At 37.7% G+C, this 26,807-nt stretch overlaps 1 protein-coding gene across 1 annotated transcript in view; it reads left to right on the top strand.

The window, feature by feature from the left end:
• Nucleotides 1-26,807, top strand: part of ADAMTS3 (ADAM metallopeptidase with thrombospondin type 1 motif 3) — a 307,945-nt gene that overhangs the window by 19,201 nt on the left and 261,937 nt on the right. Inside the window, exon 3 of the mRNA XM_003414158.4 lies at nucleotides 2,505-2,911. Coding sequence (XP_003414206.2) covers nucleotides 2,505-2,911 — 407 coding nt within the window. The remainder of the gene's footprint in view (nucleotides 1-2,504; nucleotides 2,912-26,807) is intronic.

Genomic DNA, 26,807 nt, shown 5'->3' on the forward strand with positions numbered 1-26,807 from the left:
GTACATAGAAAAATGGACTTTCCCAGAGAACCTAGGATATATGTCTTACTTTTATGAGCATGAGGCTCTGAATATTCTCTTGGGTGTGGAGGAGCCTCCCTGCATTCTTCCTAAATTTTCTTGTTCTCCAGTCACTTAATCCAGGCATGAGTATATTGTCTAGACTTTGGTTGTGTGAATTCCCTAAGTGAAGCTGGGGAATCCATATAATGAAATTAAGCATTGCTTCCTCCTTCCCTTGAAACAATAAACTCATGGCTGGAGAAGAGTTATAACTGAGATTATTGGTGTAGCCAGACTCTCATAGGTCTTGGGTAATATTTCTATTAAATCATAGCGTGTAACAATAGAGACAAAGCAAAGGTTCTTTGGTTACCTGTATTACTAACTTACTAAGTAATGGTACAAATCTAAAAATGACAAGAGACCCTGGCATGTATCAGAGTTTGTATTAGGTGATACTGTGGTAATACCAAGTTGAATGGGAAGCTCCTCAAGGAATTTAGAGTTAATTTGGGGCAGCTTTTTTTTTTTTTTTTTGTCAGTCGATGCCTAAGGGCTTGATTCATCCCTTGCTGTGGCAACTTTCCCTTCTGTCTGATCCCATGACACTTATGTTCATTCCCTAAATTTTTGGATTCTTTCTCTGAACTAAAATTTACAAAAATATTCACCATGGATTCACTTATAAGGGAGACCAAATCTCTGTGTCTGTGCGTATATACTAATGCCTAATGTCATTTGCTCACCATGACATACTTGCTCACTATGGCATAGAAAACCCACAGAGAAGGGCTTGTGGTGCTGCTGCTGCTAATACGAGTGTTGGAGTCAGGCTTCACTTTGCTTTCTTCTGCTACAGTCCTCACTCCTTCTCTGCCTAGAAAATATTTATAAGAGTGTTACTTGCACTATGCATTTAATAAAGTGAGGTGCTTTGTTTAAATACATTGGTCATTTGTTGGTGGCATGATGATACCGAACGTGCACTCAAGGAATTCCTAAATTGCAAAATGCCTTCATATTTCTGCTGCTACCTTACAGATTGCTTAAGGTATTTAAAAACCAGGAAAATAATAAAAACAAAGTGATTACTTAAAGATACTTTAAGAGCGTAGGTTATGGGTCCATTTATGGATCTCATACTCTAATTTATTGACTAAAAGCCTGGCAAAATTTCTATGTATGAATCACATAATTTTTTTCAGGGCACTTGAACGCACTACAGGACTAGTCTTGGGCTAGAATTGTAAATTTCAATTTGTGTCCTTTGCTTTTCCTTTCCATCTTTTTTTTTCATCCCTGTTGCCCTCCTTTATTCTCCAATATCCACTGTCTTCTGGCTTCAAAATAATTTCTCTTAAAGGGTAAACGGTTCATTCATAGTGTTATCTTTCCTATTTATATTTGCTTAGTAGAGACAGTACTCACATTTGGCAAAGCTCTAATTGTGAAATTAAGTTTAACAGGTAAGTAGCCACCAATGTTACAAGGTGGGCCCCAAATACATGTTACTATTCAGCGGGTATCTGTGCCATGTAAGGAATATGGTGCAAAATGAGAATAGCATTCCCTCTTGATTAACTACTACTTGCATATATTCAATTTATAGATAATTATGCCTCCTTTATCATGCTCTCATTTTCTAAAAATAGTCTGTGATTTATAGGGCATGTCATGGCGTATCAGAATGAGTGTATAGGCTTCGGAGTATAACTTGGATTCGTAACTGACCTTGGATACATACTCTCTCTGAATCTCAGTTTCCACACTTATGAAGTATGGTTGTTAGAGCTGTTATGATGGAAATAATGCCATAAAATATAAGTGTATAAATAAGCGCCATAAACTACAGGTGCATGGTATATGGAATGTAAGGTAGCGTTTATATTAAATATAAATCCTAGGATTTCTACAGGGAAATAATGAAAGCAAAGAGGAAAAAAAATTCTCTGACCTTATAGCAGCTTTGTTAAAAGTTTGTAGAAGATGTCAGTTGTGTCAATAATAAGTTAGTTGGGGTCATACCATGATTTTAAGGAAGCCAGATGTAGTTTATAGAAACTTATATTCATGTTCTCAAACAGATAAATTTGATATGAATGCACACATTTTGATAAACTTCCTTTAAGAAAAAAAAAAAAAGATTGAACACAAGCCAACCCCATTGCCGTCGGGTTGATTATGACTCATAGTGACCCTATAGGACAGAGTAGAACTGCCTTAAACAGTTTCCAGGGAGCACCTGGTGGATTTGAACTGCTGACCTTTTGGTGAGCAGCCATATATGCCACCAGGGTTTCCTTATTGAACACAGTGCTGCTTAAATGCTTTTGAGAAATGATTTAAGTTCTCAAAATATAATACTTACAAGATGATTCAGGAATATGACTGTTATACATACTGAAGTATAATTTTGTAAACTGGGCACTTTATTCCTATGCTATGTCCTCTTGTGTTTTCTTGTTGCACAGAGTTCTATAATTCTATTTTTCACCCCACAGATTTACCAATAAAGAGACATAGAGAGTATGAGCTGGTGACTCCAGTCAGCACAAATCTAGAAGGACACTATCTCTCCTATATTCTTTCTGCAAATCACAAAAAGAGGTCAGCAAGGGACGTGTCTTCCAACCCTGAGCAGTTGTTTTTTAACATCACAGCATTTGGAAGAGATTTTCATCTGCGACTGAAGCCCAACAATCAACTAGTAGCTCGTGGGGCTGTTGTGGAATGGCATGAGACACCTCTGGTTCCTGGGAATCTAACTGACCCCATTAATGATCATCAACCAGAAAGTGCTTCAGAAAGGATCTGGAAAACAGAGCCTTTGCAGACTAACTGTGCTTATGTTGGTGACATCATGGACGTTCCAGGAACCTCTGTTGCCATTAGCAACTGTGATGGTCTGGTAAGACTCATTCCCTTTTGTGTGTATATGTGTGTAGGTGTTAGGAGTACTGCATGACTTCAGCATGGTTTGGAAGGTAGAGGTGGAAAGGGAGCCTCATGATTATATTTTAAGCTCAGGAAAAAGCATTAGAAAGCTTTGACTCTCTGTCAAAGATGTGTGCTTTGGCTTAATTTATGACACGAGGACACCAGTACTGCACGAAACAAAAGAAAACTGTTTTAGCATTTCTTGTTTATGTTTTCACTTGTGTTACATTGGGGAATTTTATTTCCTAAGGCTTGCTCATTCCAGTATTTGAAAATCTGTGATTATGCTAATAATTTCTTTTAAAGCTTTCTGAAACTTTAAGACTCCTCCAAAATGATAGTATTTCACTTCTTGTGTGGAAACTTTGGATATTGTCTTAAAGAAACTATTTCTAAAGCAGCTTTTAGCATCACACCAGAGTGGTAAAGTGGGAAATGAGCAGATTGGCTGACAGAACCTGTCTAAATAACACTACTTTTTTGAATATGAGATGCAGTTCTCTTTGTATGGTGGCTATTATTCGCTTTTTTCTTTATTTTCAAATAAAATGCCTTTTTTTATGTTGCTTTCAGTTTTGTGGTTGAGGCCAGTACTTATTGACCTTTCTTTACATATTCTGCATATGTGAAAATTTTTTTTTGGTTTGCATCTCCAGATATATGAAAATTGTGTCAGTGTTTATGCTTCCTCTATTCACAGTCGACTCCGAGTCTTTGTTCAAAATCGGCAACCATTTTTTTTCTTTCTATGGTTGTCAGGCTGCTGTTTCTTGGGAGCTCAGAGCTCTTCCTTTTGTTTTCTCATCATTTCTGTGAGTTCTTGAAATATTCCTCAAATTCCAACTTATAGTTATTCTCCTTTGCCTGGGCAACCAACGATCTCTAGACTGTTTTGGTGTTGTCTGTTTTATGCGTAGGCCCAACCCAATGGAGTTAGGTGCCGTATGCTTTACCAAGTGCTGTTGAGTTCATTATGTTTTGGACTTTATTTTTGTAGTCTTGTATTGCCTCTCGATGTTCTGTATGGTTCTTAAAACCAGTACAGAGTAAAAAAAAAAAAAAGAAAGAAATACCTGTAGCAGGTGCAAAATGAACTCCTTTAGTTCTTAATCCATACCCTCATACTGGTGCTGACCTGTGTTCTGGGGTTTAAAAATGTACTCAATCTCTCAAATTCTTCCAATTTTACATAAAAGATTGAATAGGTCTGAATTAAGTAAGTAATCAAATTTAAAAAATGCACTTTCTAGAAAGAAAGACTAATTTTTAAGTATTGACTGAGGGAACTTTGGTTCAGTGCCACTAAGATATAAAAGATGTCACTTTGAGGACTAAGGTGTGCCCGACCCAAGCCATGGTATTCTCAATTGCCTCATATGCATGTGAAAACTGGACAATGAATAAGGAATACCAAAGAAGAATTGATGCCTGTGAATGATGGTGTTGGCAAAGAATATTGAATACATCATGGACTGTAAGAAGAACAAAATCTGTCTTGGAAGAAGTACAACCATAACACTCTTTAGAAGCAAGAATGGCTAGACTTTGTCTCACATACTTTGGCTGTGTTATCACAAGGGACAAGCACCTGGAGAAGGACATCATGCTTGATAAAGCAGAAGGTCAGCAAAAGAGAGGAAGACCCACAACGAGATGGATTGACACAGTGGCTTCAACATTGGGCTTAAACATAGCAACTATTGTGAGGATGGCGAAGGACCAGGCAGTGCTTCATTCTGTTACGTAGGTTCACCATAAATTGGAACCAACTCGTTGGCACCTAATGACAAGAAGAAGATATAAAAGGAAATAAATTCTATAAAATGATACTGTTTTAGAATGCTTATGAGTAAAATATCTTGAGTATAATTTTTTTTCCAAATTCAGTGTCATCTTTATCTGAAACATTTCTCATTACCCTAATAAGCAGAGACTAGTCATAACAATTGTGAGAGAAATCTGGGACATGGGTGTTTTAAAAGTTCACCAAATCTACAGATACTGTCTGGACAATAATTATAATAATAACTGCAAAGTCCAGGCTGTTAATGTTTTTTAAAAGTAACATTTAGCATGTTATTGCTGTTGTGACTCATTGTGACCCTATAAGACAGTGCAGAACTATCCCATAAAGTTGAGTATAAATCTTGATTCAGCATTGTTTTTCAGTGTTTTAGTGTTAAAAAATCATGTACCTTTTATCTTTTAAGTTACCATTTAAAAATTGATTTAAGGAAGGAGAAAGACAAGGCAGTTACTTTAATGGAATAGCAGAGTGATTTATAAACCTGACTTAGCAGTAAGTGTTTTTCTTACCGTACATGTCAGTTTATCTGGGGCAATAACAAGCTGTTGTAAGAGGAAAATAGGTATAAAATGTGCATGAACATTAGTTATTATGATTATTTAATTTCTCATTTTAAGGTTATTGTTACTGATATACATGTCTATATCATATATATACACACTTACACACATATGTATATATGCAACTTGTTCGCTACAGGTATTTATTTGCACCATCATTTATTTAAAAATATTTGAAGAACAACTGAATAGTGCCTGTCTGCCATTACTGAACATTATGATGAAAGATTCTGTAGAAGAATCTGATCAAAAGGGAAAAACACAGAACAGAATTTCAAATTCTCAATGTAATCTAGACTTTCTGGAACCATTAAGGCTGGATGAGTCCCCAAAACCCTCGCCCTGAGATAGTCTTTAAACCTTAAACTAAAACTACCCCCTGAAATTTTCTTTGAACCAAAAAAACAGCTTATTTTAATTAGTGAAGTATGTCCGCTTTGGGCATTGCACTCTTTTAAAGAATTATCTGTGTGAGAGCAAATTGACAATGGCAACTTGAAAGTTGAATGGGAAACTAAGGTGCAGTGAGTTTGAGATAATTGTGAAATAAAGTGGGAAAGGATAGCGAGAATGTATTACAAATTGAAGAATGTAACCAATGTCATTGAATTGTACATGTAGAAATTGCTGAGAATGGTGTATGTTTTACTTGTATACTTTCACCAAAATTAAAAAAAAATTGTAAGAAACCAATTACGGGCTAAGCACTATTCCAGATACTGTGAAATGGTGAAAAAAAGGTTTCCATCCTCATGGAGCTCAAAGATGTTAAGTCTACCATAGAATTTAAGTGTCATTACTGTATGTATTACATAATATATACAGAAGATATATTCCTTAACTACTATTTTTAAGTTACCACCAAACCCACTGCCGTCGAGTCGATTCCGACTCGTAGTGACCCTATAGGACAGAGTAGAACTGCCCCATAGAGTTTCCAAGGAGTTTAAATTAGCATACATATATTTGTTGTTGTGTACCGTTTAGTTGATTCCAACCCATAGCGACCCCACATGACAGAGTAGTACTGCCCCATAGGGTCTCCTAGGCTGTCATCTTTATGGGAGCAGATCACAGGTCTTTTCTTCCATGGCACCACTAGGCAGATTCGAGCTGCCGGCCTTTTGATTAGTAGCTGAGCTCGTAACCATTGCACCACCAGGGCTTCATCCATCCATCTATCTATCTGCGTGTCTGTCTACCACCTATCTATATAATCTATCTATCTAATCTGTCTACCTGTCTAATCTATCTCCTCTCTCTCTATATATATCCATTCACATATATAAATATATATAATATTTATAGTCCTGCTTAACTTAAAAAAACAGTGGTTAAAGAAAGTATCTTCTGTGGAGATTGTATGAATAGGACAGATTTTCTAAGCAGAGATGCGTGGCCCAGACCCTGGGATAGATCCAGGAGAAGGGAGGGCCTGGAGTATACCTGGCAGTGCTGACTGTGATGGCATGCACAAATGGAAGTCTCTTGTAGAGTTTCCAGCTCAAAGCAGCTGTGTGCTAGGAGATAGAATGCAGATTATGGTAGGAAGAGAAGCAGGGTTATGGAGAGTGGGTGGTTGATTGTCCAGATCAACAAACTGGAGAGATAATACCAGCAGTTGCTGAATCAAGGTAGGGAGGCTCTGAATATGAAGCAGAGAGAAGGACCTGGGGCAGTGTCTTTAATCTTGAGAACGTTCCATTTATTAGTGACACAGCTTACTCTATTAAGCTGGGGAAAAATTCCTAATATTGCAGAATTGCATTGGACGGGGTAAGCAGAAATGAAGTGAGAAATTTAAATTGATAAGAATGTGAAGACATTTGCTAATTAGCTGATGGCTAAGTCTTTTTTGTTTATTTAACTTGCTATGTAGCGATTAAGCTTGACCTTCACATCCTCTGGCCCTTTCTTAGGAAGGGAAGTAGGGATACCCAGATAACATTGACTGCTGATGATTAACCTGATGGGAATAAAGCCCTGGGAGACTCTGGGATTCTAATCAAATCCAAATTGCCCTAGTAGAAAGTACCAAAAAAAATTCATTGCCCTGGAATTGATTCCAGCTCGTAGTGACCCTATAGGACAGAGTAGAACTGCCCCCAAAGGGTTTCCAAGAAGCAGGTGGTAGATTTGAACTGCTGACCTTTTGGTTAGCAGTTGAGCTGTTCTTACCCACTGTGCCATCAAGGTAGAAAGTACAGCCACTAAAATGCTGATGGGAAAATCCCTGTCCAGCAAGAATGTAGTTAATTTATGATATGGAAGAAAATGCTATTGAAGCCCTGCCTGGATGGGAAATTTAACGTTTTTCAATTTGGTTAATTTTAGATTGGGTTTAGAAGGGAATCCAGTGATCTGATCTGTACATGCCTCCTTTGAAGCAGTTACCCATAGGGAGTTGATGTGGGTATTTATTGTTCACCAAGGTTGGAAGGTTTATAGCAAGGGTCTATCTATAATGAAAGTCCTTACCCCTTTTTTCTCTAATGCTACATTGTAGGATGCTATATGATTTTGAAATTGGCAGAACACCCAGACAGAATTAGTTTGTGTTTTTAAAGTGCCACAAACCAGTGCTACTCAAAGCATGGCCCACAGTCCCAAGATAAATACAGAAAGTGAGACTAAGCATTTAGAAACTTTTATAGCAATTTGACTGAGTAGTTGTATGTGTGCTGGCTTTTGTGAAAAAAAAAAAAAAAAAGGGGGCGGGGTTGGTATTTTATGTATCTTTGTTTTTCATTTTAACTTTTTTTTAATAATTTAGTTTTTTATTACATTTTACAAAAATACCAGTCTGGGAAAGATTGGGGGAGAAAGAAGCTATTTCTTTACCACAGATAGTTTCAGAAGCAAGCAGCGATACCTAGCTGGTTTTACCCACTCTAGACAGCAGAAACTTGGCTAAAGTAGACAGATAAAAAAATCGAACCAAATCCATTGGTATATTGAGTCGATTCCAACTCATAGAGACCCTGTGGGACAGAACAGAACTGCCCCATAGGGTTTCCAAGGAGTGCCTGGTGGATTTGAACTGGTGACCTTTTGGTTAGCAGCCACAGCTCTTAACCATTACACCACCAGTGTTTCCAAAAGTGGTCATAGAGTCTATCTATTCCAGATAACTACATGAAACGATTGCAGGAAAGGTACTTTAACATAGACATTAATGAAGAGGGCAGAAGAATGTCTTGGGTAACACTTGCAGAGCCATGCTCTAGAATGAGACCTAGTCATGATAAGCGTAACAACTTAAATATTATTCAGTTATTATTTCAGGTCTTCGGAAATCAATATCAAGCTCAGAATTCTGCACAAAGTAGTTTGACAGTGGTTCTTGCTCATTGTGGCCAAGAACAATATCTGTTACTGTCTAGCTTTGACCCCTTCCTGTTCTCTGCCAGGATTATCACTTATCTTGTTAGTTGCTGTGGAGTTCGCTCCAACTCATGGCAACACTATGTAACAGAACTAAATGTTGCCTGGTCTGGCAAGCACCATCTTCACGGTTGTTAGTAATTTTCTCTTGTGATCCATAGGATATTCATTGGTCAATTTTCAGAAGTAGATTGCCAGGCCTTTTTTCCTAGTCTGTCTTACTATATAAAAGGCCGAAGCCAGTGCTGTCGAGTCGATTCCAACTCATAGCGAACCCTATAAGACAAAGTAGAACTGCCCCATAGAGTTTCCAAGGAGCGCCTGGCAGATTTGAACTGCCGACCCTTTTAAAAACCGGTACACCATAGGGGACCCTGCTGGTATTTGAAATACTAGTGGCATAGCTTCCAGCATCGTAGCAACATGCAGGGCACCTGAATAGGACAAGCTGACAGATGGGTGGTGACTGCTTTATTCTTGCTCTGGTATGCCCTCCTTAAAAAAAAAAAAAATTTTTTTTTATATAGACAAGAATTATTGAGATATCCGGTCATAGAATTGCCCCTGCTTTGTGACAACATCTGATCCAGAGCAAAGCCCTACTTCTTTAGACCCCTCCACCAAATTATTCAACCAAAGTCCAAGTCCTGTTTTAGGGTCTTTCAAAAACCCTTTTACTGTGATGTCCTGCCATTCTGTCTGGGGTGCCTTCTCGTTCCTTGCAACGAGTAATGAACCAGCTTGTCAACTGCAGATGTGTTCCTGGTGGGCACTGACATGCCTTACCTCTGCTTCTACATCTCTGAAACGAGAGTCTCGTGGTCAAAAACCAGGATAATGACAGGCATTTCATACATTTCTTAGTGGGAAGACACTGGTAGCTTAAAATCCCAGTTGAACATATATTTCTTGGCTACACAGAGCATTTCCTCTGTAAATTTCTCCTGCATGTAGGGGAGGCTCCCAATCATAACTGCATAACCAGTTTGTGCCCACAAATTTGCGGTCTACAGATTTGCCAAAATAAAAGATTGTTTAGGTTAGTAGCTCTATGTCATGTAGATCATAAGATAAAGAAGGCGAGCTTATCTAGACTTGCTAGGACAGCATTACTTTGTTAACTTCTTTGCCTTGTCAATGAAGGGGACTGATTGAGAGGGCAAGAACTGATGAGAATCAACAGATGAGCTGGAGCTTTGGCTAATGGCTTTCCTGGGCTACCTAGCTCAGTGATTGCCTTGTGGGCTGATTTTAAGATCAGGTTTTTTTTTTGTTTGTTTTGGACAGATTTTCAACATTTTTTTTTTTAAGTTTTGGAATTCTTCCTTCAAATGAACTTACTGGGCATTGGTGGTTCAGTGGTAGAATTCTCACCTTCCATGCAGGAGATCTGGGTTCCATTTCTGGCCAGTACACCTCATGTGTAGCCACCAACTCTCTATCAGTGGAGTGTTGCATGTTGCTATGATGCTGAACAGGTATCAGCAGTGTTTTCAGACTAAGACAGACTGATAAGAAAGGCCTGGTGATCTACTTCCGAAAAACCAGCCAGTGAAAACTCTATAGCTCACAACGGTCCGATCTCAATTTATCATGGTGATAGAACAGGACCGGGCAGGATTTTGTTCTGTTGTGCATGAAGTCACCATGATTCCTGGGCAACTCGATGGCATCTGAGAATAACATCCACTAAACTAATATGTTACGTAGATGAACTAAGAAAAGGTCTGATTAGAATAAGATGGGGGATGCTCTTCCTCCTAGCTTCTATTCCGCCTCTGCTGCCCTCACTCCAGCCCCTTGTTAGGCACCTAACAGAGATCTTCAGTTAGGGCAGGGATTAGTTTTGAGGGTTCTTAGAAGCTTGAAGTTAACCATTTAGGAACCAAAAATAGAACCTCCTTTCTAAAATATCTCATAGTTACATCCAGTTAATATCAGAGGCATTTATGTCCTTGTCAGACTTTGGCCAGGACAAAATGAAGTCTTTGTAGGCGACAGCAAGCTTATACAGAAAGCTTTCCCTAGCATTCTGCCTTAAGAGTTTGCTTTGGGATTTGGTCCCTTTGAAAACCTACTGTTGTCATGCCTATTTCAGTAAGTCTAGATGCAAGAGCACTTTAAAAAAAAAAAAAACGTCTACTTAGAAAAGTATTATGAGTCATTGTGCCTGTGATTGGGAACATTTGACCAGTGATTGTAAATACAGTTCAATTTCGTAAATGAAACGTTTGATACTAAAAATTGGTACAAGCCTGTAGCTATTTATAGTGGATTTAGAAAAGAAAGTTTTCAAAGGTTGATCTTTAGATGTTGATATTTAAACATCTGCTTTTATAAGCAGAACCTGGTTTCTAAAGACCTGTCACCTCCCATTTTTTTCTTCCATGGTAGCAGGTGTCATTGTGTTTTATTGATGGGACAGAGGGGATATCTGTGCCCTTATGGTTTATATTCTGATTTAAGAGAATATAGAAGATCCTTTTCCCAGTCTCTTCAGATATATTATGCTTTCCTGAGGAACAAAGGGCTAAAACCGTTCACCTCCAGGCAGCTACACCAGACTGTTTTAGCAATGCAGGATTAAAAGAAGCTCAAAGCCCCTCCTCACCTGCCCTGTATTGTTTAGTTTCCAGTGGTAGAAGGAAAAAGGCAACGGGCATTGGCCTCTTTCAAAATGAAGAATGTGTGAGAGCCTTCAAATTTAATTAGTCTAGGAGAGCCAGTGCTGTGACAGGCCTCACTGCTCCTTACCTGAGGCTTGGCGAAGCAATAGCCTTACAGGAGCTGCAAGTACTTACCTAGTTATGTATACCTGCCTATGCCAGGCCTGGGCTGTTGGCTACATCTCCCACCTGCCTCCTTTGCAAAGAGGTAGGCAGCCAGTTGTGCTTATTCAGGGTGATGAGGGAAGGTTTGGCATAGTTCTTGATCATTTTCCCCTCTCTTACCTGATTTGCATGTTACTAGACTCATCAAGCCTTTTCCAAATTTTCCAGCTGTGTTTCTCTTATGTCGTTTTCTTTATCTTATATAAAGAATATCTAAGGATATAAGTTTAGAATAAAGTAGGAAATGAGAAAACAAGCAAAAAGTTTTTTTTATGAACTTTAAGGTATTTTGTAGTGAATTAAATTATTCATGTTTATTTATGAGTATCACCTATCCAAACCAAAAAAAACGTATTGCCATTGAGTTAATTCCAACTCATAGTGACCCTCAGAGTAGAACTGCCCCATAGAGTTTCCAAGAAGTGGCTGGTGGATTCAAACTGCTGACTTCTTCGTTAGCAGCCTGAGCTCTTAACCATTGCCCATGTCTTTGTTATTTGATCTATATCCAATTGATTATAGTTTGTTTTCTACTATCTCTTAAAATTTTGATATTGTAAAGTTTTTTAAATTAAATATAAAGATGAGTTAAAAATAGAGGAAAAAGTAAATTTGATATTGCAAGTCTTTCTTTGGACATATGTGGAGAAACTGAGAATAAAAAGGGAAAGCCCAAGAAAATTATAATTAAAACAATATCAAAGCACAACAGAGGATTGTGTGATGCCTTTGTACATAACTGTGCTTTTAGGTCAGAGTTCTTTCAAACTAAACCTGACCTATGGTCTCAACTGTAAGTACTGTGTACTGTGTTACTCATCTAATGTAGTAATCTTTGGTCTAGGAATACTAATCCAAGTCAATAAAGCATTTTGAAGCACTAGTATGTGTAATGGAAACCCTGGTGGTGTAGTGGTTAAGTGCTACGGGTGCTAACTCTATGGGGCAGTTCTACTCCGTCCTATAGGGTTGCTATGAGTTGGGATTGACTCGACGGCACTGGGTTTTTGGTTTTTAGTATATGTAAAGTACTATACCAGTTACTATGGTGAATGTTGAAGTAAACTAGGCATATTCTTGGTTTTCAAAGACTGTTGGAAATTATATATTAACCAAACCAGGACCAAACCCGTTGCCCTCGAGTCGATTCTGATGCATAGCAACCCTATAGAACAAAGTAGAACTGTCCCATAGGGTTTTCAACAAGGAGCGGCTGGTGAATATGAATTGCCGACCTTTTGCTTAGCAGCCGAGCTCTTAACCACTGCACCACCAGTGCTCCAATATATGTAAAAGTATTACTAAAAATATAAGACAGAATGTTTTATGTACTATATGATTGGAACAGATGAAATATGAAAGCTTAGATGATGGAAAGATTATTTTCATGTGGAAGGCTTAATGGAAGAAGCAATATTTGTAATACTATAACGTTGAAAGATAAACATGGATGTTAAAGTAATCAAAGTAATCAAGGATGATAGAAGGGGATAGGATAGGCAGGAAAACTTGAGCCTTTGAGGAAGTTAGGAGAGTTGTGAGGATATCCACCCATGATGATCATATGAATGGGAAAAGAATGAGGTAGGTTGATTTCATGAGCTTTGTTGCATTTATAATGAGTACACATGAAGGCCAAGGTAGTCTTGGTCTATATTTATCTGAATATAGGAACTAACATAAGAGAACCCCACACATAAGGGAAAGAGGAGGACAAATCCCAGAGATGTATTTCAAGACTGAATTAAGTGAATGTCTAGTTGATATTGATGGAGTTGCACAGGCATTCAGGATAAGAGCAGGGCAAGGATTCTTGTTCTTTAATTATGTTGCTTCATAGAAAAGTTTCTCTGAAGTCATGAGGAATTTTTTCCCCTAGAGTTTAAATGTTTTCCCCAGTGTCTGTTTTGCTAGAGTTTTTTCCTAAGATTTTATCTGACAGTTATGAAATTTTATTTTGAAAAACATGAATTGTAAGGATTATCTAGGTCCCTCACCTTTCAAGTCTGATAATTAAGTGCCCTCAATTCAGTAAACCTCTTTCTATGACCTGTTTCTATAATTTCTTCCATCTCTGGCATGTTTTCCTCACTTTTTTGCTATATTTACAACATGTTCATATTCCTTATTTCTTTCTAGTCTTCATGGAACACTCCTAATTTTTTTTTTAGTGATTTTTGTTTACAGTATACTCTAATATAGCAAGTAAAAAAGTAGGGCATAAAAAATAGTTTAGTCAGCTTAACATAACTCTCAAAAAATAAAACAAAAATAACCCCATCAATAAGTGATTTTGATATTAAATTTCAATTTGTTTATGTATGTTATATATAGGGAAAACCATAGAAAAGACAGAGAAAATCAGTGCTTAATTAAATACTTTGATTCAAAGACCAGTGGCAGAATTTGTTAGGTCACAGTTGGCAGCAGAGCTGGATTGGCACGTAGGTCTGTTGACAACGAAGTCCATGGTTGTTCTATTACACGAAGCGACGTAAGTTCTGCAGTGCGGGTTGTTGACAGGAAAGCCATGATGTGAATTAATTTGTATGTTTTAACACTGTTAGAAAAATGGAGAGGAGTTAGTCCAAACTATAATTGAAAAGGGAGATTTTATCTCATGATTGTCAATCTACAATAGTTAAATTGCAAAAAAAAAAAGAGGATAAAAAAATAAACTGTACTTTTTATTAAGGTAGGCAGACTGAATGAATTCTCTACCCCCCTAAAGCAAAGAATTTCACACACTTGGGTTTTTTTAAAAAATGCTTACTTTCATAGGAATTGACTTATTTTTGAGCAATTCTAGAGTACAACTAAATGTATCAAAAGATTATCATTAGTCCTGTTGTGGTTTAATTACCAATCCTAAATAGGTTGTTGATAAACAAGTTCAAATCTTCCATAATTATAACAAATTTCAGAAAATTCTAGTTTATTGATTAAAGAAACAGGGATATATGATTGCACTGAGTGAGCTCTAACTTCAGAGTCAATAATACTAAATAAAAAGGATATTATATAGCTTGATAGCACATCGTATAGCCTATATAGCCTATCTAGATTGTTATAAACTACTTTTATAAAACGTTTAGAAGCTCCTAAATTTGGAGTTCTATAGTGAGAATAACCAGTAGACACCAGTGAAAACCATAGTGGCCAAGCTAATCATAGTTATGATACTTTGGAAGAGTTCAATTTGTAGAAATTTAAGTACCATTGATTATGAAAGCCAAACATTTTGTAAAATTATTGAGGGAAATAGCACATATCAGGTAGTAGGCATGGTGTTGGTTTAGAATCAGACAAATCTTGGATTCTGATTCCAGTTCCACCACGTACCAGCCTTGTGAATTTGAACAAGTTATATAACCTTTCTGAGGTGCCGTTCTGTTTAATAAAATGGGGAAAGCAATGCTTGTCAGGCCAAGGCCTTACAGAGAATGTTAATGCATCTTTCACACAGCCTGGCTCTAAGGAAATCCGTGATTGTTACCGTGGTCCCTTTCCTTTTTCCATTTAGAAATTTTTTTCCTTAGTATTTTGTGATTAGTAATAATAATGATTTTAAGGTTTCAGATTAAGAAGTACTATAGTTACCTAACTCATCCTGTGAATTAACTTGTAGAAAATACAGTCTTCCATCAAGTGAATACCTTGGTGAAAATTTTGCAATTTTAACATCTCCTTACCCACCTTACACAAGGCTTCCTTACCATTGTCTTCTCTGAAGGATACTGACCTGAAGACTTGTAAGGATGGAGAACTTAACTGTATTCCATTTTAGTTTTTATATAGCTCTGCCACATAGGAAGTTCATCCTTAGGCTCCGCTTGGGTATATGAAGTGAAAATGTCTTGTTCTACTTATTAGATTCATCAGAGTTGGCAGAGATAGAGTAACCATGAAGTACCTCTTCTTATTATTATCACAGGACCCAGGTTTTAGGCAATGGATTCTTAAGTCATTCAGCGTGCCACATATCAAATTGTCTCTGCTGTTGGGAACATTTCCCTTCAGTGGTGTGATGTACATACATGGAATGGAGAATTAACCAGGCATATGTCACAATCTTAACATTCCTCTCAGGCTTCTAGATGGTATATATTGTTACCAGAGTCTTTCCAACTTAGTTCATTTCATATCTCTTTTCTTAGGTGATAGTTTACATGCTATCTTATATGTATTTTTTTTTTTGGTGGTGTTGTTATTGTTTGTCTTTCAGTTCCATGTCTCCCATGAAAAAAAAGCAAATAGGAAGGAGTGTGCTTGCTTTTCCCCCTCTGTGGAGGGAATTGAAGGGAATGGAAATAAAGGTGACATGGTGGGTGCCTAGCTGCAGCTACTGAAGATGCATTTTTAAACCTGAATGGCATTATTAAACTAAACTTCTGGTGTGTTGGTGAATTTGGTTAGCCGTTGGGACTTTCCAACCACAATGTAAAATGTAGGAGATTTCTGGAAAGTCTGCTTCTATCTAGTGATGTTCCTAAAAGTGCAAGATATTTATAGATTCAGAGAACTGTGTTATTAGATGCTGAGGTGACATATGAACATAATGGGACCCTGTCTTAAAGTAGATCCGTGAGCAGGTAAAACTGGAGAGAAAATGAAGAATACCACTTAGTGTGAGATTCTGCAAATGTTAGCAAGCCAAACACAGTGGGAAATATTTTATTTAGCATTATCTGTGAAACAAGATGCTTTCTACATAGCGATTGGAATCTTGGGGTAGTACTTCTTTTGGGCTTGCAGGATACTTGATCTTGCTTCGAGGGTGCCAATATTTCATACTTTCCTGCTTGGCTTCATATACTTCTTCATTTTTGCATACCTGGCTCTGAGGATGGTATTAAGTGGCTGCCAGGACAAGAAAGCAGACCAAACATAGTGATGTGGATCTAGATAAAATTAAGTCACCGTGAGATCTCTGTCTTTATTTGTTCAGCTGTACCTCAGCACCTGCTCTGGCTTCAACTAGGGCACTACATCTTGACTTAGCATGTAGTGATGAGGGAAAACCCTGGGCCTTGCTGGTCCTCGACCCTAACTGTTAGTCTAAAATTTTCAGGAAGGGGCCTCTTTTTATATACTGTCCTTGGAAAAAAGTAGAAACATATCGATCTGTGAGAATGTTTTTTGAAATTTGAGCTATATTCATGGAAGCACCTTGTTATTCTTTCTCAAACAGAAACTGGGGGCTTGAATTAGATTAGCGATTCTGTCTTTTTGTTGGACTTTATGTTTTGAAAGCCAAAAAAAAAAAGGGGGGGGCTTATTACATGATGAATTATTGTTCCTACTTAATTTGCAGCCATCAAGCTTATTTATTTGAGATGTTTTTCATGATTTCATTTGCTTATTAATGCCTTCCTTTTGTGTTAAGTTTGTATATTATAGGGGTTCAATTTAATTCTAGCTTTATTATGCAGAAGATATGATAAGTATGAAAGTCTTTAATAATTTCCTTTAAAAAAAAAAAAACCTTTAGAGGACTCATTTTCAAGTTCACAATCATATTTGTCTTTGTTTCAGGAAGCAGCCCACTCCCATTTTTTATTTAGTTCATTTTCATATTTGGAACTTTTTCTCTGTTTCAACCAAGGGAAAATAAAATGTTTCCACAATTTCTTTTTATACCTGCTATATAAAAAAAAAAAAATTATATGTAGTAATAAGCCATTACAGCAGAAAGTATTTGTGATGAGTTATGCCTTAAAACAAACGATTAAATTCTGTTAACTTTTTTTGAACATTTTATTGTACTTTAAGTGAAAGTTTGCAGAGAAAATTAGTTTCCTATTCAATAATTTATACACAAATTATTTCGTGACAATGATTGCCATCCTGGCAATGTGTTAGCATTCTCTTCTTTTCCACTCCAGGTTCCTCGTTTCCATTGGTCCAGTTTTCCTGCCTTCTCATCTTTGCTTTTGGGCAAGTGCTGCCAATTTGGTCTCCTATACTTGATTGTTCTAAGGAGCACGTTTCTCACAGGTGTTATTGTTTGTTTTTACAGAGCTGTCTAATATTTGGCTGAAAGGTGAACTTTAGTGGCTTCAGTTATGAGTTAGAAGGGTGTCTAGGGGCCATAGTCTTAGAGGTTCCTCTAGCCTCCATTAGAATAGTAAGTCTGGTCTTTTTGTAAATGTGAATTTTGTTCTACATTTTTTTCCCACTCTGTCTGGGACCCTCTATAGTGATCTGGTCAGAGCGGTCAGTGGGTTCCTACTTTTTGATAACCAAAGACATACAAAATTGTTGGTCAGAGTTCCCAGTTAGCACAAATTACTCTCCATTTTACATTGGTTGATTATCTTTTCCAGTAAAAGAGATTTAATCGTCCATTTGTTGTTGCTGTTGTTGGGTGCAGTTGAGTTGATACTGACTCATAGCAACTGTAATGAATGGTAAAGGTTGTGTATCAACTTGGCTGGGCCAAAATTCTGAGTGGTTTGGCAGTTATGATGTAGCTTGGCAGCTATGTAATGATGTAATTTGGCAGTTATGCACTGATGTAATCAACTCCAGAATGAGACCTGCAGTGATTAGCCAATCAGTTGAAAGGAAGTTTCCTTGGGGATGTGGCCTGCCTCCAATATTAAACAGGTGTTCCAGCAAGGCTCTCACTCTGGATCCTGCATCTGGCTTGTCATCATCCGACCTCTGGTTCTTGGGACTTGAGCTAGCAGCTTACCTGCAGATCTTGGGATTCGCCAGCCTCTGTAGCGTTTGAGCTGACTGCCTGCTACTGTCTGACATGCCAGTCTTGGGTTCATCAGCCTCTGTGGCTCTGTGAGTCAGGAGAAGCCTCTAGCCTGATGCCTGACCCACAGTCTTGGGACTTGCCATCCTCTACAACTATGTGAACTATTTCCTTGAGATAAATTTCTCTCTCTCGTTCTCTCTATGTATATATGCTTCAGTGGTTTTGTTTTTCTAGAGAAGCAAAGCATCATATTGACCTTTTTATTAATCATAGTCTGGAGTAGGAATTATGCGTAAGACTGTTAGACTTTTCTGAATGCTGGGTTGTGGTTACTTTCTAATAATGCATTTCCTACTTTTTTTTTTTTTTTCTTTTGGTGCTTTTTAAATAGTGCATTAACTGAATAAGTCCTGTGTATTTGAAGGCTCCAAAGAACTAACTGCTCTTAAAGTTTTGGGAGATGTTTTAGCTTGTGCCTAATGTGGAAATCATGAAAACAACCAGAATAAACAGAAACATACACACACACACACAAACACATATACATATAAAGATATGTTTCTATAAAATATTAAGAGTGGGAGGGACTGTCCACAGACTGGGCTGTTTGGGAAGTGCCAAGTTAACTCCAGGTAGAAGCGTTGTGACAGCTCTATTGATGTAGTAGTTTCCCTGGGAGAATTCCTCATCTGTTGCATTTGACCAGCTTTCTTTGTCTGTTTCTAGTTTGTGTGTGATGGTATTGGATACTGGTTTTTCCCTGTTGACCTGCTTTCTCTGATAAGGAATTTCACCTTTTTGGGGGATCTGTAATACTGTCTTGGCTCTTGCCCACTGCCCAGTCATAATCCTAGCCAGTCTGACTTGGCACGTGTCAGTCCAAGATTGGATTTACTGTGCCATAACTACCACTTTCTGTCTTAGTCCCCTTGCCTGGAAGCCACATGTTCATTGGAAGCATCTCTGATTGCTGTCTCCCCAGGCCATGTTCTGATTGAATACAAAAACTGCATGAACTTGGACAAGTCACTTAACTTGCCTGATCCTTGATTTCCTATTTAATTTAGGCAAAGATTTTCTGGTAGATGGAACCTTGAAATGGGTACTCAGGTTAAGCTGTTCAGTAATCAGCAGTCATTAAGAAATGCTTGTGAGCTTCTAAAGCTGCTTTGGTTCCAAGAACTGGTGGTGGTACTGTGATGTGGGGCAAGGCAGAGGCGCTGAGATCTTTAATCATCCTGTGCTTTAACAAGAGAGTCACGCTTCCGGGGTTCTAATGAGTCAACCTTGTACTCTTGTCCTGTATGTCAGCTCTGTGATTTATCCTCTCCCTTCTGTTTTTTCTTTTTTTTCTGTATCTTCTCTCTCAATCTAGATGATCTTATCCAGTTCCAAGGTTTCAAATACCATCTGTACATTGATGAGTCTGGTATATGTTTCTGGCTCTGACCTTTCCTCTGAGCTCCAGACTTGTATGTATATACTGTTGCCTACTTAACATCTTAGCCATCTCAAATTTAGTAAGTTGAAAGAGAAGCCACCCTGCAATCTCACCCGGCCAAAAAAAAAAAAAACTTTAGGCACTATTGCTTAGACCAAAAACGTAGGCTTATCGCCTCTAAACCCTAAAACCAAACCCATTGCCATTGAATTGATTCCAGCTGCCCCATAGGGTTTTCAAAGAGTGGATGATGAATTTGAACTGCCAACCTTTTGGTTAGCATTCAGTTTCTTAACCACTGTGCCACCAGGGCTCCTATCCCCTGTGCCCTCCCTCAGAAAACCCCCCAAAACCAAAAAACCATAAAAACAAAAAATAAAACAGAAACCAGTTGCTGTCCGATCAACTCTGACTCATGGAGACCCCATGTGTGTCAGAGTAGAACTTTGCTCCATAGAGTTTTCAGTGGCTGATTTTTGGAAGTAGATCACCAAGCGTTTCGTCTGAGGTACTTCTTGAGTGGACTTGAACCTCTAACCTTATGGTTAGCAGCAGAGTGTGTTAACTACTTGCACCACCCAGGGCTCTATATTTCTCTTTTTTCCTCGTATCTCCCATCGAATCCATAAATAGATCTCAAAGTTTTAGTACTACAAGCTATGTCCTGAATCTACTTATTAAGTCTCCAGTGTTACAACTCTGGTCTAAACCACTATCACCCATTCTCTGGATACTAACATGACCTCCTAACTGGTCTTTTTTGGTTCACTCATGCTTTCTTCAGTTCATGTATCAAATAGGAGCTACAGTAATCATCCTAAAGTTGATTATCTTTTCTCTGCTTAAATAAGAAACTAAGAAAAACTGGCTTCCCATTAAAATCCAACTTTATCATTACTTTGTAAGATTCCATGTCTGTGGTTCCGATAATCATTGTGTATCATAATCACCTGGGTTGATCCATTTGGTATGGGGTGGGCCTCAGGGATCCATAGATTAAATACTGCTGTAGGTGATTCTAGGAGCCCTGGTGGCACAGCAGTTAAGAGCTTAGCTGCTAACCAAAAGGTTGGCAGTTTGAATCCATAATCTGCTCTTTGGAAACCCTACAGGGTGGTTCTACTCTGTCCTGTAGGGTTGCTATGAGTCAGAATCGACTCAACAGCAATTGGTTTGGTTTTTTGGTTAGATGATTCTAATATGTCACTAGGGTGCTACCTCAGAGACCTCTACTCTTGTGGGCATCAGAATCCCCTGGAGGATTGTTAAACATACATTGCTGGGCCCCACCCTGGCAGTTTCTGATCTAGTAGGGCTTTGGAGGGGCCTGAAAGTTTGCATTTCAGACAAGTTTCCAGGTGATGTCACATTTTGTCACTGTTCTACAAGATTTAGTCTTCTTCAGCGTCACCTCTGTCCTCTACCTGCCTTGTTCACTCTGTTCAGCTACTCTGGCCTTTTTATCTTTTAAACAATCCGAACATTTTCTGTATCTGGCCTTCTAGACCTGCCATTTCTTCTTAGAATCTTCTTTTATAGATCTTTAAATATTCCTACTCATCAATCCTAACTGCGCCAGGTGAGTGAATCTCATTAGGGCAAGTGAAAATCTCATGTGTCTGGCCTTATCCTCTGCTGCTAAAGCAGCTCATCTCTATCCAGGGTAGCTGCTTATAGCTTTAAATAGCACAATCCTGGACTCTCTCTGCCAACTTTGCTCAATGCAGCCAGGGTTATGGTGGGGCCAGGGTAGCACTGACTATGCTGCCTGTGAACAGCCAGGGAAGAGGCCAGAGAAGGGGTTAGCAGCTTGGCCAGCTGCCTGGGCACTGGTGCAGGGAAGCCACTGAGCAGTACAGCAATTTCCTGCTTTGGGTGAAGCCCTAGATGGGCTAGTGCTGGCTAACCCTAGACTCTTAAATTCTTTTGTGATACCTCACTATCTCCTCCCCAACCCGCCCCCCCGCCCCATGTTTTTTTAAAGGGGTAATTTGATTTGTGCTATGCACAGGTACCTGGGAATGATTTAAGGGAATCATAAAGGCATTTTTTCCTCCACTAGCTCATAGTCATTCTGCCTGGAATTTCCACAATTAGGCAAGGGCGTTCCTATTAAAATGCAAATATCCTACTCTCTAGTTATGAGTTTTTACCTTAGATCAAATCACATTAGAACTGAGCAGACTTGCTCCTGAAGGACACTGAAGGCATGGGAGGAAGGGCAGGTAAGGGGGCTGTGAACCGGAAGCATAAGTCAGGGAGGGTGTGAGGAATGGGGCGATGCCTAGGAGGTGAACAGTAGGAAAAAAGCACACATTTTCTGTTCTTCACAGTTTTACTTGAGTCTGATCTTAACTTTGCACATTCTCATCCTTTGGAGAGTGAGACCAAAAGAAGGTGAGGAAAGTTATTCCTATAAATCCCTCTAAGTCTCACTTCTTTAAAAGTGATTGAACTATTCCATACTACACGATGGCAGATACCTGCTAGTTTCCTCTTTGAGTTACTCTTATTTCTTTGGTGTTGGTTGTTGGTTTGTGTGTGTGCTTGCTTTTGCTTGTTTATTTTTGTTTAGCATCAGATGCATCACTAGCAATTGGTAGAATTTCAGGGAAAAATTTGAGGATAGGAGTTCATCAATTTTAGTGGGGTGGTGGAGCTCTTCTTAGTGGAAGGAGCACCTGTTCATGCTTATACCTGGGTCTTTTATCCGATGCAGGTGCTTATCTAGAGCTATCTACACTGGAGCACTCTTCTCAATGAAGTGGAATCTCTCAAAGGAAAAGGATTTGTCCTGACTAAATAGGAGTGGGGTCCCTATCCTCTATCTGTTCTGACTTTCAGTAATATGGAGCAGATGCTCTTCCCAGGTATGATGCTTGGAACATGCTGAAGAGAGATCTTAGGGCAGCTTCCTTTTCTGTCCCATTCAATTTTTTTATTTTTGGGTCTCAGCTGACCCAAATGATTTATTTGCCAATATAAAATTAGTCATTTCAGTGTTTATTTGTGCTAGCTGACTTACGCCTAATTCTCATGAAGCATAATGGCAGTTATGCACTTCATCAAATATGTGTGAGACTAACAATGCAGATTTTATGTAATAATAATGAAGCAAGAATACTGGTTACAGGCACAGACTCTGGAGTTAGCAGAATGAATTCTAGCTTTACCATATTAAAAAAAAAATTTTTTTTTACCATATAGTAGCTGTAAAACCATTCTAAGTCTCAGTTTCCTCATCAGTAAGACAGCGTAGTAATAGTAATGATAATACCTACTTTGTGAGTTATTGTGAGGGGTAAATCTATGTAAGTACTTAGTGCAGTGCCTAGGACAGAATAAACATTCAGTAAAGTTAACTATTATAATTACCCTTTTGTTGTTGTTATGTGCCCTTGAGTCGATTCTGACTCATACAGGCACTGTATGACTGAGTAGAACTGCCCCAGAGGGTTTCCTGGGCTGTAATTTTAATCTTTAGGGTAGTAGATGGCCAGATCTTTTTTCCCTCGGAGCAACTGTTGGATACGAACTTGTGACCTTTTGGTTATTAGCAGTATAACTACTGCTGTTGTTGCCTCACAACTTTAAAATTCATAGAACGTTGCCAAAACTAAAACCAACCACCAGTTCCTTTGAGTCAATTCTGACTCATGGTGACCCTGTGGGATAGAGTAGAACTGCACCATAGGGTTTCCAAGGAGCAGTGGATTCGAACTGCCAGCCTTTTGGATAGCAGCCTGAGCTCTTAACCATTGTACCACCAGGCTCCAGAACATCACCAACATGTGTTTACTTAGAAAAAGTCTGGTGGTGTTTTCACAAACAGAACAGAAGATCTGGGACAATTCTGAGGATCAGGTGTGTGTAGGTGCCTGCATACCTTCTTACCTTCTTCCTGCCTGTCTTCCTCCCTCCCATCCTTCTTCTTTTCTCCTTTTGTTGAATTCTCTCCCTTTTATTTGTGAAAAGATGTAAGGAGACTACATGCTAAGACAATGCCAGTTAAGTCATTTAAGGAAAGATCAGAACACAGACCAGGTGAAGGAAACTAAAAGAGATCTTTTCAAATACGGGAACTAAATAAAATTAAACACTTGGGAGATAAAGATTGCTCTAAAGTTTTTGGCAGTTAAGTCTTAAAAGGGAAATACATTAAGTTATATAGTTTTAGTTTCTTGACAATAGAAAACAAGATAAATCTTCAGAGCCAAATTATAAAGATTGTAGTCCTAAATTACATCAGTTGAACCTGAATCATTAAACAGTACTTGACAAGTAGGTAACTCAAACCTTGTAAATCAGATTTGAATGTTATTTTCATCCTTTTATAATCAGGTCATATGTTAGAGAGATTGTTCATGTTATGCATGGAAATAATTAAATGTCAAAATTAGTCACTTTTGAGTGGGTTGCATATTGGTAGTTTCACTAATGTATGAAACTAACAGAGGCACTAAGACAAGTTATGCAATTATTTAAAAAACTGCTAAAAAGTTTTCAATGTAGATTCGTCATATTTAATTGTAATTGAAATTTAATACAATATGTAGAATTTTTTTACACGTCACCTAACACAGGATAGACAATAAGTTTTCTTGTGTATTTCATTTTAATTTTGGTGACAAAATTTTACTGTTTGGTTTAATTTGTTTTCACAATACTGGAAGATAAAATGCTTTTATAAAACATGGGATAATATACTCCAGGTTTGCTTTTATGTTGATTGTGTAAACAGGTAAGAATTCTAGAAACAGTGCTTTCCAGAAAAAAAAAAAAAAAAGATTATTACTCTGGACCTGTGTTACCTATGTGGAGATGTAAAGAAATTGTTTCAGAATTCATTGGCAAAAAGTTTTTTTTTTCTTTTAATGGATGTGTCATATATAAATGGAATATGTACTCTGCCTACTGTGTTTTTTTTTTTTTTTTCCCCCTCCCTTACTCAACTTTTGGAAGAGTAAAGTCTTAACTTTTTCCTAATTGAGAGATTATTGGTTAATGCTCAGGTCTCTTAAAAAGTTGAAATTTAGGTTATTAAATTCAAGTGTCATTATCCTCCCCCATTCATTTTGATAAAAGATTCCTGTCTTAAAGTAAGAATATAGTCTTTCTTATCTGATGTTGTTAAGGTTGGGATTTCATATGTTTAAATCTTAAATAATTCTGTTGAACAATTGCTGGTTTTAGGAAAGCAGTTCGCTTTGGTACTGGCCCAGCCTTATGTATTTCTTTCTTTTTTTAATGTCTGAAGTTAATGTTTTAATTATATAATTGTTTTAACCTTTAAAATTTTTTAAAACATTTTTAACAGTGTGAAGATTGTTCTTTTTGTTGTCATTGTTGGTTATGATTCATTTTTATACCAGTTTCCAAAAAAGCTGTTATACAACGTGTAGTGATTATTTGCATAGAATGGAACCTATATGTGGGAGACTTAAAAAATTCTATTTGATGGTAAGTGTAATCATACCACATTTTATCTAAAATTAGTAATGAAAATAGTTCAAAAAAATTTTTTTTTTTTTACCACAGTACCTGATGTGAATCATAGGCTTCATAGGTGCCTTTAGTTTTCTGTCAGTTACTGTTCTCTGAGTCTCAAATAAACAAGTGTCCTGTGAAAGTGTCCTCAGCATGCAGGGTTTCTGTCATCTGATGAAGATTATAGCCAGGACAATGTCATAGGTGCCACTTAACCTATTCTGTGGAGAGAGGAGATTTCATGGATCTTAAAACGTAAGTTGAAGGTAGAGAGAGACTCTAAATAGATTAAGTTTTATTTAGTGACTTTGGAAACTTGACCAGGTGTTAAAAAGATCAAGCTCTATTGTGAATTTGAGGATGACGTTTGCCCCACTACACCTACTCAGAAGGTCAGTGGTGGGAGGAAAGGTTTTCAATCTTTTTTTCTAATCATGGATTTGTGAGTAGGAGAAAGGATGTACTATTTCTTATTTGATTGTGAATTGACCTCCCCTTAGGATTCATCTTTTTTTTATTGTGTCAGATCCAGCAATTTGCCCTGCCATCTAACTTAAGCTTCATTCCTGAAGAAGTCTTCCATGTTTTTATTTGAAATTCTTTCATATTCCTTCCTTTGGTTAAGGGGACATGTAAAGTTTTATGTTTCAGTGGGAAGTTTTGGGACCATCACAAATAGAAATCTAGACACTCCTACCTTATTTCAGATATCTAGGTAGAGAAATGCTGTGGTTAAATAGCCTGGAAACTTGTTTGAAATAATTTTGTTTGCTTACTGAAAGCATTCATTTGTATGTGGTTAGTTTGGCTTGATTTTTCTAGTAACTGCTCTTTATTACAGACATGGAGGTAGATAATTAAAAGCTGTGAATGACTGCAGTATAAATAGAAGTCATCATTGACAGAGAGAGAAGATTTAACATAAACTATAAAAAAAGAATTTTTTTTTTATATAGGCAATGTCAATGTCCAGTATTTGAGATACTTACATACATAATTTAAGAAATAGTCACTTTTGAGGATGTTTCCTTGTAGAATTCATTTTTGGAACAATTACAAATAAATCTAGCTTTCACAATGAAAATAACTTGAGCTAACTACATTGACTGAGTTACGTTCTGGGCACTATGATAAGCTTGTTATATTGTGGGTATTATGCTAAGCACTTTATGTGTATTATGTCATTTAATCCAAATAACAAACCCATGAGGTAGGTACTGATCTCTCATTATTTTTAACACCTTTTTGGAATTGATTTCAAAAGACACTTGTTTTTTTTTATAACCGAACTGGTTGAAACTGGTTCAAACTGGTATTTTACGCTTCTATCTCAAATTTATATTCTGCAAATGGATAAACTGGAACAATTTCATCTGAAGAAATATGACAACAAGTTCTTTATATATTTTTTTCTTAATTTTTTAAAATTGTAATTTAGATGAAGGTTTACAGAGCAAATTAGTTTCTCATTAAACAATTAATACAAATATTGTTTTGTGACGTTGGTTGCCAACCCTGCAATGTGTCAACGCTTTCCCCTTGTTGACCTTGGGTTCCCTGTTACCAGCTTTCCTGTCCTGTCCTGCCATTTCATCCTTGCCCTTCGCTGGGCTGATGTGCCCATTTAGTCTTGTTTTGTTTTATAGGC

The sequence above is a fragment of the Loxodonta africana genome, chromosome 5 (assembly GCF_030014295.1).
Source record: "Loxodonta africana isolate mLoxAfr1 chromosome 5, mLoxAfr1.hap2, whole genome shotgun sequence".
Taxonomy (NCBI): domain Eukaryota; kingdom Metazoa; phylum Chordata; class Mammalia; order Proboscidea; family Elephantidae; genus Loxodonta; species Loxodonta africana.